Source organism: Zootoca vivipara, chromosome 15, assembly GCF_963506605.1.
Source record: "Zootoca vivipara chromosome 15, rZooViv1.1, whole genome shotgun sequence".
NCBI lineage: Eukaryota > Metazoa > Chordata > Lepidosauria > Squamata > Lacertidae > Zootoca > Zootoca vivipara.
Window position 1 is genome coordinate 6890229 of NC_083290.1, and position 13366 is coordinate 6903594.

The 13366-nt window shown below is 50.5% G+C and overlaps 1 protein-coding gene across 7 annotated transcripts in view; it reads right to left on the reverse strand.

Moving 5' to 3' along the window:
- Positions 1-13366, reverse strand: part of ACACA (acetyl-CoA carboxylase alpha) — a 204110-nt gene that overhangs the window by 34615 nt on the left and 156129 nt on the right. For all 7 annotated transcript variants that reach the window (XM_060268325.1, XM_060268328.1, XM_060268326.1 and 4 more), the window contains 3 exons: positions 12236-12379; positions 11277-11397; positions 710-806 (listed from right to left, as the gene is read on the reverse strand). In XM_060268325.1, the coding sequence (XP_060124308.1) occupies positions 710-806; positions 11277-11397; positions 12236-12379 (362 nt within the window). The remainder of the gene's footprint in view (positions 1-709; positions 807-11276; positions 11398-12235; positions 12380-13366) is intronic.

Below are 13366 nucleotides of genomic sequence, written 5' to 3' on the forward strand. Positions count from 1 at the left end.
AGAACCCTCACATACCCAGCCCCAAATTTATAGAGCACTGCCATCCATTTTAGAATTAAATATATGCAAAGTGATCAGGCATTTAGAATATTGCCTCGCCTTGGCTTCCAGTCTTTTAGTCACTTTGCTGCATCATATAGAGCCATTAGCCATCCTTTCCGTCTGAACCACAGATAGGGCTTAAGTTGAGCAAGAAAGCCATAGAAGTACATACGAGGCAGAAAATTCTCTCTTGCGGGTATTACTGAGCTTTCACCAAAAGACCCTCCCAATCCTCCATACAGGCTAGGAAAAAGGCATTATTTGCGTTCAAAGACATATTCCACCCAGGCAAAAACATTAAAGGAAGGGATAAAGCAAGGGCAGTGAAGACTGTGGCCAGGGGACTGGGGGTGTGGCCTATGGAAGAGTCCTGAGGGCCACACAGAGAGGCTTGGAGGGCCACAATTGGCCCCTGCACTTGAGGTTACCCACCCCCAAATTTGGCTGTGACCTAGAAATCAGAAACCAGTTTTAATTTCATGTCTGTCTGGAAAACTCACAGCAGGGCCTTAAGCAAGCACCCTGCCCCAATCTGCAGTGCGCAGATAATTATACTGAGCTCCCTTGCAGGGCTGTTGTAGAAATGACAACAAAATAATGTACCTTTAAGTGCTTTGAACATGCAAAATTCTCCACAAATGTTAAATGTCAAACAACAACGACTTACCTGGCTCTGCCAACCACAACTGTCTGAGCCCACGGCTGCATGATCTCTGAAAAGGAGCCGTAGTCAAAGAAGCCAGAGAGCCACTGGCCCTTCTGAGCTACAAAGAAAGGCAGGGGAAGAAAACATCAAGAGGAGTGGAAGAGAGCGCATGTTGTCACGAGTCTTGCGAAGCGGATTATAAATATGCAGATAAATAAAGATAATTAAAAGCAAAGCACAAGACAATGCATACAAATTTCATATCTGCTCACATGAATTATAACGTTTTCTTGCATCTGATGAAGTGGACTCTCGAGTGCAGGTAAAGGTCATGCTGCAATAAATGTGCTGTATCTTTTAAAGTGCCACATACTGCACCTTTGTTGTTGTTTTCAAAATGCATTAGGGTTGCAGCCTGCAAGGTCATGCCATTTGCACAAGGACTTCTCCCTTCCCTCTGTGTGACCCTCAAATCTGTCCTGGGAGTTCCCTGAACCCTCCAGAGCGGACTTGGCAGAGGGGGACATAGGGGTGGGGCATGTGGGGAGAAAAGGAAGTTGTGTTAGGCAAATGGAAGTCATGGGGGGGGGAATGGGATTTACACCTGCCAAGCCAACCAAGATCAGCCAAGATCAACCAAGGAAGTCTCATTGAACCAACAAACCAAAGAGGGGCAGCTGATACCCCCTGGACTATGTATAAATTGAAGCAAGTTCAGTTTTATCTGGAACCAGGCAACTCTGCTGTAGCTACACCAGTGTGGTGCAGTGGTTAGAGTGTCACACTAGGACCTGGCAGACCAGGGTTCAAATCCCCACATGGTCATGACCGGGCACCCCCAAACTTCGGCCCTCCAGATGTTTTGGACTACAATTCTCATCATCCCTGACCACTGTTCCTGTTAGCTAGGGATCATGTGAGTTGTAGGCCAAAACATCTGGAGGGCCGCAGTTTGGGGGTGCCTGGTCATGACACTCACTGGGTGACCTTGGGCCAGTCTCCGTCTTGCAGCCTATCCTACCTCACAGGAGTGTTGTGAGAAGTGCTTGTGGGAAGGGGGTTATTCGTTTGTTTTTGTTTTGTATTCGGGTATTCTCATTTTGCATGTTTCTGTTGTGAACCGCACCAGGTTCTTCAGGTGGAGGGCGGCATATGAATTTAATAAATAAAATAACAACAACAACATTGTGAGGGGAGCACCCTGCACACTGTCTTGAGAAAAGCAGAATACAAATGCAGTAACAGAGGAAAAAAGGAGGCCCCCTTTAACCTTGCCATCAATACATGAGACTTTCTCAGAGAAGTTGCCAATGCCAAGTGAATCTTGCCAAAAGTTATATATTAAAGGCTATGAAAATGCCTGCCTGCTGCCAGCTGCCGTGGCTGCCTCTTTAATTTGCTCGTCTGCATAGAGAGGGCCATTTATCAGCAGAAGGCATCATTTACTGTTAAACGATGGGACACGGGGAGCAGAGGGAATTTGCCTTGCTTTTAAATAAATAACTCTACGGGGTGGTTCCTTTCCCCCTTCTCTTTCTCACAAGACACGGGAAACATTTGTCAGAAGGCAGCCAAGGCATTAAAAGAGGTTGTTCTTCAAGGCTTTCCCCCAGTTTCTAAAATGTATGCACTTTAAATTTCTTTTAAGCCAGGCTCTCAGACCGGAATTCTCTCCCCCTCCCTGCCTGCTCCTCCTCTGTTTTGGCAGTAGCAAGACTTAAAGACATGGACTGATCATTTGGGGGAGCTCCCACCTCTTTGTGGCTAAACATGGGCTTTGGAGACAGAAGGTCCCGGGTTCAACAGGAACACAAGTTGTTCTTGGAAAATACCTATTGAAATTAATGGGCCCCAGTTATTCAAATCCATTGATTTCAATGATTCTACTCTGAGCAGGGCTAAAGTTTTTATCTTGTGAACTGCCCTGAGATCAACAGATGAGGGGCGGTATACAAATTTAATAAATAATAATAAATAATAACATTGGATGCAACTATAGAGACAAGCACTTCACTGATCTCCTGGCTTGAATCTCCTGTTTAGAGTGTATTAGGCTGTTTTAATGGACTAGTTTATTATATTTTCTGAATGTGGGTGTTGTTTCCTGTTGGCTTTCAGTTGTTTGTGAACCTCCTTGGTTCAATGTTTCCTACACCAGCGTTTCTCAACCGCTGTTCCGCGGCACACTAGTGTGCCGCAAGACGCTGGCTGGTGTGCCGCGATGTGCGGCGACGAGAAGGGCGATTTGCATTGTCACGTGCCTGGCGGCTGCCAATAAGCAACACTGACCCGCCGGAAAGCAATATTTCTCCTCCTATTTCTCAAAGCTCAGTGCAAACCCGCCGGAAAGCAATATTTGGCAAGTGTTTCTTACAGTCATAATTATAATATAGGGCGGCACAGAGTTAAATTTTAAAACTTTTTTAATGGTGGTGTGCCTCGTGATTTTTTTCACGGAACAAATGTGCCGTGGCCCAAAAAAGGTTGAGAAACACTGTCCTACACTGACTGGCAGAGGCTCTCCAGGGTTTCAGACAGGAGTCTTTTCCTCATCCCAACCTGGAGATGCCCGGGATTGAACCCGTGACCTTCTGCATGCAAAGCAGATGCTCTGCCACTGAGCTATGGCTCTTCCCTGATGTGTTTAGGAGGGATGCAAATAGAGCAAAGTGGGGAAGAGGAACAGGCTTAAAATCGGTGCCAAGAAGACATGGGCTCTAGGCAGGCATTGCCAGCTTCCATACCTCTCTCTTGTGGGGTGGGGAGGAAATCTCCACTGCCCTTAAGCAAGGAGAATTGTGCTTCTTATAAAAGCCTCTTTCCCCCACAGGCTCTCTACAAACGCAGGAGGTGGGGGAGGCCTCTTGTGTTCAACCTCTTTTGCAACGCTATAATTTTGAACAAGCACTCCTTGCCCTGTAACGCCAAGTGCAAAAGCAATTAAAAAAGTGGAATCCGAGCAAAGCCAACCTCTGCTGACTCCAGCGGGATGACAAGTGTTTTATCAAGCCCAAACTTGAAATTACTGTGTTCTAATGTTCCTTGGCTCCGTGGCCCCCCGCTGTAAAATGTGACCATCCATTTCAAAATTATCTCTCCATCGCCGAGTCCAGAGCTTGATCGTTTCGATTCCGGGCCTCGCATCGGGCGTCAGTTTGAAGAATATCGCGACGCTATCTCTCCTAATAAACGGCTTTAACTTTTCACCTAGCAGATCTCTCCTTTAAACTTATCGCGGAGAATCATCTGCTTCCCCTTAACGCCTGCACTAAATTAAAAAACTCGAAGTCACTCAATTTGGAACCTGCATGCTTTCAACAAGCCAGATGAATTGTCGGCAAGAAGACGAGGTGGGTGGTGGTGCAGGGGAAGGATATAATATTAGCCAAAAGGAAGTTGCCAAAAAAATCCCATTCTAGCCAGCAGATAAGTACAGCTGCTGAAGGATGGGACTGCTCAATAAGTCCTGGTTAGAATTTTGCCTCTGCAAAATAGGATAGCAGCTTTCTCTCAGTCCCATTATCTGTCATATGGGATAATAATATTGGCCTACCTTATAGGGCTTATGGAGTATGCATTAGCTATATAAATTCAAATAATATTATTTTTGTCATTATTAACTAATAATATTAATTAGTTATTGTCAGAGGGCTTGGTGTGGCTACTCTAGAGTAACGACTCCAGCATGGTCTTTTAAGGCTTTTATTAAGTGCTGATTATTTACAGTGTTCAGAGCAATAAAAATGCATCCTTAAGGTGAGGTGTCAGAACTCCCGAATGGCGATTGGCGCGTTTTCTTCCAGCACCACAACTTTGGCAGACCCAACCTCTTCCCCCTACGTTTGCGTCGCAATTCGGGAGTTGGGGGGATTGGCCTCCCCCCCCGTGCGTCCAACTTCCTGTCCCACCTGAGGCATGGGCTCCACAACCCTGCCTGAGCCTCGGACACCACTTCCTGACTCTCCGCTGGAGGCAGAGCTCTCCTTACTCTCTCCAGCGCTTGGTGATGGGCTGGAACTTAAGATGGGAGGGACTTCCCTGTATCCCTTGTCCCTCACATCCACCCCCCTCCCAGGCTCCTCTCTCCCCCTCCCTAGTGGCTCTCTGCTTGCTGGGGACGAGTGAAATCCCAAGAAGTCCGTGGCATCCGAGCCTGTGGGTGTGAAAATTTCCCCCCAATCCTGCGATCTCTCTCCTTCCCCCTGAGAAGACGGAAACCCCAAGAAGTCAGTGGCATCAGAGCTGGTGGGAGTAAAAATGTTCTGCCAGTCCTCTCCTGCCTCTGACGTCGTCGACCTCGGTGAAACCCACACCTCTTCTTCCGTGTCCTCAAATTCCGCTTCCCATCTCCATGGGGAGCTGCTACCTGCTATCCCTTCCTCCTGCTCTTCCCCCTCTCCCTCCCTTTCCATGTGCCAGGGCTTGGGCCTGTGGGGGAACAGGGCGTGGAACTCTTCCACTAAAAATTCCTCAGGTACTTCCGTGGCCGGTATCCACTCATTGTGGGATGGCGGAGTGTCCTCCCATGCTATCAGGTACTCCAGCCCTCTCACCCCTCTCCTTGAGTCTAAAATCTCAGTTGCCTCATTGAGCTGTCGGGCGTTTCCCGTCTCCCCCCCTCCCTCTGGAGGTTGATCGCTGTCCCTGAACCTGGTACTTTCCCTGTACGGCGACAGCAGTGATCTATGAAACACTGGGTGCACTCTCATGTCCTCCGGCAGTGCTAGCCTGAAGGCTACCGGGTTGACCTGTTGCGTGACCGTGAAGGGGCCCAGCCTCCTGGGTGCTAACTTTTTGCATCGCCCCCTGGTGGGAAGACCTTCCGAGGATAACCAAACCTTGTCCCCCACCCTGATGACCTCTCCCGGCCGCCTGTGGCGATCTGCCCCCTTCTTGTACGCTTCCTTGGCCCTCTCCAAGTGTTCTCTGAGCTGCTGGTGCACCGTCTCCAGGTCCTCTGCCCAATCCTCTGCCTGTGGGCCCTCTTCCTCCTCCTCCCCCTCCCTCTCCGGGAAAGATCTGAGGTCGCGCCCGTAGTTGGCCTTAAAGGGCGACACCCCTGTGGAGACGTGCACCGCATTGTTGTAGGCAAATTCTGCTAGTGGCAGGCGATCCACCCAGTCCGTTTGCCTCTGGCTGACGTAACATCTCAGGTACTGCTGCAGAATGGCGTTGACCCGCTCCGCCTGTCCATTGGTCTGCGGGTGCCGAGCCGTCGACAAGCTGACCTCCACCTGCAGGAGGTTCATTAGCCGTCGCCAGAACCTGGAAACAAATTGGCGGCCACGATCCGAAATAACTCTTAAAGGCAATCCATGCAGTCGGAATACGTGGTCCACAAACAGTTTGGCCGTCTCTTCTGCCGAGACCGCCCTGGCACACGGTATAAAGTGGCACATTTTGGACATGAGGTCCACCACCACCAACACTGCGGTCTTGCCCCTGGACGACGGCAGGTCTGTGATGAAGTCCATGGACACTACTTCCCACGGCCTGTGCGGTGTGGCTAATGGCTCCAGCAAACCTGCTGGTGGCGCTCTGACCACCTTTGCTCGCTGGCAGGTGTCACATCCCCTGACATAATCCCGAACATCCTCCCGCACCCCTGGCCACCAGAAGTGTCTCATGACTAGGTGAGTGGTTTTGTCCCTTCCGAAATGACCCGCCGTTGGGTTGTCGTGCATCTGCTTGAGAACCTTACCTCTCAGCTGTTTGGTTGGGAGGTACAGGGCTCCCCTGTAAAAAAGCAAACCCCTCCTTTCCTCAAAGTCTTTGGCCTGCTCCCTCCCCCCTCTCAGGTCTCTGAGGATGCGGGTGGCAAATTCATCCGCTGCCGTCAGTGCTGTGAGTTCTGCCTCGCTCACCACTGCTGCACCGCATGACCATGCAGATGGGGGGAAAACGTGCCTGGGTGCTGGTGGCAACTCCTCCTCCATGTACTCTGGCTTGCGGGAGAGGGCATCCGCCCTGACGTTCTGCTCCCCCGGGATGTAGTGGATGGAGAAGTTGAAGTTCGAGAAGAACTCTGCCCACCGTATCTGCCGCTGGTTGAGCACCCTGGCCGTTCTCCAGAACTCCAGGTTCTTGTGGTCTGTGCACACCTGGATGGGGTGCTTGGCGCCCACCAGGAAGTGTCGCCAGTGCTGGAACGCAGCGTGGATCGCGAGAAGTTCCCTATCAAACACTGTGTAGTTGCGTTCAGGCTGGGTCAGCTTCCTGGAGAAGAAGGCACAGGGTCTCCACTCTCTGTTGGTGTCCAGTTGCAACAGAATCGCTCCCACAGCTTTATCAGAAGCATCTGTCTCCAGGCGTAGGGGCGCATCCTGCACCACGTGGAACAGGTGCTGGTCTGAAGCGAATACTCTCTTGAGGCTTTCGAACGCTGCTTGTGCCTCTGGTGTCCACCTGAACTTCTGCTTGCCTCTCAGGCAGTCGGTGATGGGAGCCGTGACACGAGAGAAGTTCTTGATGAACTTCCTGTAGAAGTTAGCGAAGCCTAGTAGGCGTTGGGCATCTTTGCGCGTCCTGGGGCTGTGCCAGTCCAGGATGGTCTGCACCTTGTCCTTGTCCATCGCCAGCCCCTTGTCTGACAGCTTGTAGCCCAGGAAGTCCACCTCCTTGGTGTGAAACTTGCACTTCTCCAGCTTCACATACAGGTGGTTGTCCTTCAGGCGCTGCAACACCTCCCTGACATCCTTCACATGCTGCACTGGGTCATTGGAATAGATAAGGATGTCATCCAGAAAGACCAAGCAGTTCTTGAAGAGGAGGGACCCCAGGACGTGGTGCATGAAGGCCTGGAAGCAGGCTGAGCCCCCTTGCAACCCAAAGGGCATCACCAGATATTCAAAAGAGCCCAGAGGCGTGAACATCGTGGTTTTCCATTCATCGCCCTCCCGGATCCTGATCAAGTTGTACGCCCCTCTTAGGTCTAGCTTGGTGAAAATCTTGCCCCTGCGTGCCGCTGTCAGAAGATCATCCACTCTGGGCATGGGGAAAGCCACTGGCTCTGTCACTGAATTCAGCCGTCTAAAATCCACCACCAGACGGCGCTGTTGCGTGTCTTTCTTGTCCACCCAGAAGACCGGGCTGCCCCCTGCTGCCTTGCTTTCTCTGATGAACCCCCGCTTGAGGTTCTTGTCGATGAAAGCGCGCAGATCCTCCAGTTCCTGGTCTGACATGGCGTACAGCTTGGCTGGGGGTATCGTTGCCCCAGGCACCAGGTTGATCTGGCAGTCAAAAGGCCTGTGTGGAGGTAGGTGGTCGGACTCCGCTTCGCTGAAGACCTCCTGCAGGTCCCAGTACGGCTTGGGTATCGCCTCACCCCCTTTGACGTGCATGGTGGCCACCGTGGCTATCGGAGGCCCCTCCCCTGGTTGGTGCTGCATGCAATGTTCCAGACAAAAGTCCGACCCAAACGTGATGCATCTCTGGTGCCAACTTATGGAGGGGTCGTGGCGCGCCAGCCAGCTCATTCCCAAAACGATGGGGGGGTCTGAGATGGTCGTGACGTTGAAAGCCAGTGTCTCTGAGTGCCTTCCCACTGTCATTCTCATGGGGGGGGTTTGATGAGTGATGGCCCCTCCCAGCAACTCTCTGCCATCAATGGTGGCCACATGCAGGGGAAAATCCAGCTGCAGAAGTTGGATCTGGTGCTCTTCTGCAAAGTTTCTCGAGAAGAAGTTGGCTGAGGCACCACTGTCAATTAAGGCGAGGACTGTCAGGGGATAGCCATTTGGGAGCGTCAGTGTGACTTCTAGAACCACTCCTGCTCTGGGAGGGGTGGGCTGGCTCTGCTCCTCTCTGTGCGGGTGGGCGGGCTGGGGCTGTTCACTGCTGACTGTGCCTGGCTGCTGCCCCTTGTCTCCTGCAGCCAGGCTGTCTCGTTTCCCTGCTGTGGTGCTACGTCAGTGGGGGAAGGTACAACCGTTCCCGCCTTTCCTTGCCACTCTCTGCGATGAGGGCAGTCTCTGACGCGATGCCGGGGGGAGTTGCAGAGAAAGCAATTCCCGCCTCTTCCCTCCTTGCGTCTTGGCGCCGCCGGGGTTTGAAAAGCCCGCGCGCGCGCTCCCCCAATCTCCATCGGTTCCGGCTCTGGGCTTGGTCTGGGCGGGTCTGGGGGCGGTCCCTGGGGTGGGGTTTGGTGATGTGGTCTGTCCTGAGAGCGTGGGAACCAAGGTTTTGCTGCGCGCGTCGCTTGTTTGTCATACCATCTGGATTCCTGTCTCACCCCCACCGCTAGCGCCGCTTTGCTGAGCTGATCCATAGTCTGCGGTCTAGGACCTCTTGCCAGCTCATCCTTAACGTCTGCATGCAAACCCAGGTAGAAGGCTGATTTCACTGGCTCACTGTTCAGATCCCACCCCAGTTTGTGCACCAGCATGGTGAATTTCGCCCAGTAGTCCCTAACTGTCGATTTTCCTTGGGTTAAGTCATGAAGCTCCTGTTTAGTGGCCTCCATTTCACTGTCGCTAGCGTACATTAATTTTAAAGCTTCTAGAAATAAAGTTGCGTTCTTCATGCAAGGATTTTTTTGCGCGATGAGCGGTCTTACCCATTCTCGGGCGGCCCCCGTCAAATGCTCTATGATAAAGTAGACTCTGTGCGCGTCATCTGGGAATTCTGCTGCATGCAATTCCAGCGCATAATTTATTTCTGTCTCGAATCCGAGGTACTCCCTCGGGTCTCCGCTGAACTTGGTGACTAGGCTCTGTCCCCTTCTCACTTGGACTAGCTGCGGCTGGGGTGCCCCCCCACCTCTAGCGGCTTTCTCCTCTTCCAACTTTTTCTGCAGGTCTAATACCATCACCCTTAGCTGTTTCTCAGTCTCCTCTTTTGTCCTCACCTGGTCCACCAGCTTGTTCAGCTCCTCCTGCGCCCCTCGCGCTTCCTCCTGAGCGGCATGCAATTGCTGCTGTGCGTGCGCTGTGAGGTTCTGTAGCTCCTGCTTCGCTGCTTCGGCCTCCAGCCTCCAATGCTCAGCCTCTTGAGCGCTCATCGCTGCACTCCAAAGTAGCCAAAAAAAGATTCGGGAGTTGCTGTCAGAGGGCTTGGTGTGGCTACTCTAGAGTAACGACTCCAGCATGGTCTTTTAAGGCTTTTATTAAGTGCTGATTATTTACAGTGTTCAGAGCAATGAAAATGCATCCTTAAGGTGAGGTGTCAGAACTCCCGAATGGCGATTGGCGCGTTTTCTTCCAGCACCACAACTTTGGCAGACCCAACCTCTTCCCCTTACGTTTGCGTCGCAATTCGGGAGTTGGGGGGATTGGCCTCCCCCCCGTGCGTCCAACTTCCTGTCCCACCTGAGGCATGGGCTCCACAACCCTGCCTGAGCCTCGGACACCACTTCCTGACTCTCCGCTGGAGGCAGAGCTCTCCTTACTCTCTCCAGCGCTTGGTGATGGGCTGGAACTTAAGATGGGAGGGACTTCCCTGTATCCCTTGTCCCTCACAGTTATTAATAGTTATTAATAGTTATTAATAGTTATTTATTATTGTTATTATTATTGTTGTTGTTATTATTATTATTATTATTATTATTATTATTACTGCAGCAGCACATGGGACCTGCAATAAATCATTGTTGTGTGGAGTGCTATTCAGGGTTGCAGCCGGCCACACCCTCTCTAATTATACTCCATTCCATCCTCCCTTTCTTCCACCCCTCTCAACAGTTAGTCAGCACTCCAGGACCACTGGGGTATGCTCAATCCTCCCCTACCCCAAAGTACTTTTGTGCTTCTGCAAACCTTGGGGTGGCCCTAAGCCTGCTGCCAGCTCTCTCTCTTTCAGAGGGATGGTGCCAAATAACAAGATCACTATTTGTATATAGCAGGGGTGAGGAACTAGGGGTGGGCAGGCCAGAGGCAAAGAGTGTGGGGAGGAACAAAGGTAAATTTTACCTTTGTACATCAGGCTGGTTTCTGCACATGCTCACAAGACATGTCATCAGAGTTCAAGGACACATAAGAAACACTCGAGGGTGCAAAACAGGGCTGGTGTGGAGCGTGGCCAGGGGAAGAGTCCCCAGAGCCAGATAGAGAGGCTTGGGGGGCTGCCTGTGGCCTCTGGGCCTGAGATTTCTCACTCTTGACATACAGGGTTAGCACACAGCAGACAGAACGTTGCACTTGGGAGTCAGAGAGGATATTACTCCTAACAGAGGGAGGGTGCCCTATGGCAGCTGAGTTCCTAGGACAAAAGCAACGCAACTTACAAAGCCTCAGCTGCTTTAAAAGTTTGCAGGCTCTGTGCTAAACCTGGGCTGCAACCTAATGGTAAGTCCTGTAAGCAGCCCATTTGCAAGCTCCTTTTCCAGCAAGCTGAGCAGGAGAACTGAACTAGGAGTTCCAAATAGTGTAGAATACTGAAGATTTAAAACTACTGCTAGCAGAAAGCAACTGAATGTGATTTTGCTATTAGAGTGTGGATAGATAAAAGATAGATGATAGATAAATAGATAGATAGATAGATAGATAGATAGACAGACAGACAGACAGACAGACAGACAGACAGACAGATAGATAGTGTAGCGATTAATTATCCCCTCTCCACCATTTCCTCTTCTCTTTGGAAATTAAAGTACCTGGGTTAGGGCGTCCAGCCAGCATCCAGCGAGGATCATAAGGTGTCTTGGTGGGAACAAAGTCAACAGTTCTTTCTATCGGGTCCTTGACAGTGATCATTGGGACTGGGCTGAAAACGCTCTGAAAAGGGGGAGGAGATGAGGGAAAAGTTGGTACGTAAGATTCTTGAAATGCTCATATGTTTGGCAAGTTAGGCATCGCAGGAACACAGGAGGGCTTCCTTCTACCACATCCAGCGCTTTGCCCATCTATCCCAGGATTGTCTACTCTAACTAGCAGCAACTCTCCAGGGTCTCTGGCAAAGAAGGGGCTATTCCATCACCTGCCCCCTGACCCTTCCAATAGGAGCTAACTGGGAACTTCGATAGGCAAAGGATGTGCCCTGCTACTGAGTAATAGTCCCTGCCAAGTATGCGGCCTTGAACATACAACCCTTTTGCAAAGTAACAAGTGAATTCTGAAATGACAATTCCCAAGGTTCCTTGGGGGAAATCCATGCCAAATAGAAGCGATATAACCTGAATCCCGTTTGGAGGGCAAAAGGGGTCCTGGACCCAAGTTAAGGGCCTTGTACATGAATACGGCTTGGCCCACTAGTGGATGGGAAGCCAGTCTAAGTTTTTAAGCACCAGCATTGTGTCCTGGTGATATTCTGTTCTAGCTGAAACATTTCACACCACCTGGAGCTTCCAAGGGCAGCCCACTTACGAGCGCATTGCAGTATTCAAGTCTTGAGGTTCCCAATGAGCAAATCACCACGGCCAGGTGATCTCTGTCCAAGAACGGTGATAGCTAGAGAACCAGCTGTAGCTGACAAAAGGCACTCCTAGCCATTCAGGAGCTACCCCAAGCTGCACACTGATTATCTTTGTGGCCTCCCCAGAGCTCAGTCCTTGAGCCAAGCACTCAACCACAGCAATGCCAGAAGAGCTAAAAGGGGGTGGAGGGAGAGAAATACCTTTGGCATGTAAGACAGCCATTGAAGAATGGTGTAGACCCCTTCGAAGTCGTCACATACTGTGCTATGGGTCACCCCGTTGTTGTGCATGATCTGGATCCCACCCAGCTGGTTGTTGGAGGTGTACACCTCTCTTCCAAGCACCTGTTTGAAGGCAGGGGGTAGGGAAAGACAGATACCTTTTAACCATGTGCTCTTTATTAGAATTTGTTTTTTTGTTAACCACACGATATAAAAAATCATTCCTGAAACTCCAATTGATTTCAGCAAAGCCCCCTCTCCAGTATTCCCCGCATTTTATTTTATTGCATTTATATCCCAACTTTCTTCCATCGTGGGACCCAAAGCAGCTTCTAGGAATGGCATGAGGTCTCCCATACAGGTGGTGACCAGAGCCAGCAAAATTCATGTGCCTCCAGACCACAGCCTGGTATTCACTGATTTAATAGCAATGTATAATCTGTATCTTTCTGAAAAAACGAGCCAGCCAAGGTGGCTAACATTAGAACTGCAAACAGAATGCAATATAAAAATATCTGTGTAAAAATATTGACACAATGGCGGTCTCCAGGTGCAACAACACACCATAGTTTATTGTGACAAGAGCGAATCTAAGAAAGTCCCAGGTTCCCCATCTCCTCTTTTCCAGAACCTTTTGCAGCATTTGCTTTTCCATGGTTTCTTTGGGCCCAACACAACCCCAAACCATGGTTTATCAAACCCTCTGCCCAGTGGCTTATCTGTGGCTTGTTCACTGGCAAGAAACCATAGTCTGAAGCCACGGTTTGTCGTTGGCTTACGAACCTTTCTTAACCTTGGTCAATTTTAGCCACTCCCAGATACTCACCAAGCCACAAAGGAATGAGGAAAGAGCAGCTGGAAAACAAACCAAATGTAGAAGACTAGCTAATACAGTACAGTACTGTAGCTGCAAAAGACTGGCTATGTTCCTCCACTGCTGGAGGCCCTGTGCCTTTGAATGCCAGTTGCTGAGAATTACAAGTGGGGAGAGTGCTGTCTTACTCAAGCCCTGGTTGTCCAATGAGAGAATAAAACAGAGGACCAGATAATCCACCAGCTCTCTCCACTTACGATTCCTGGTATTCAGAGGCACACTGCTTCCAACGTAAT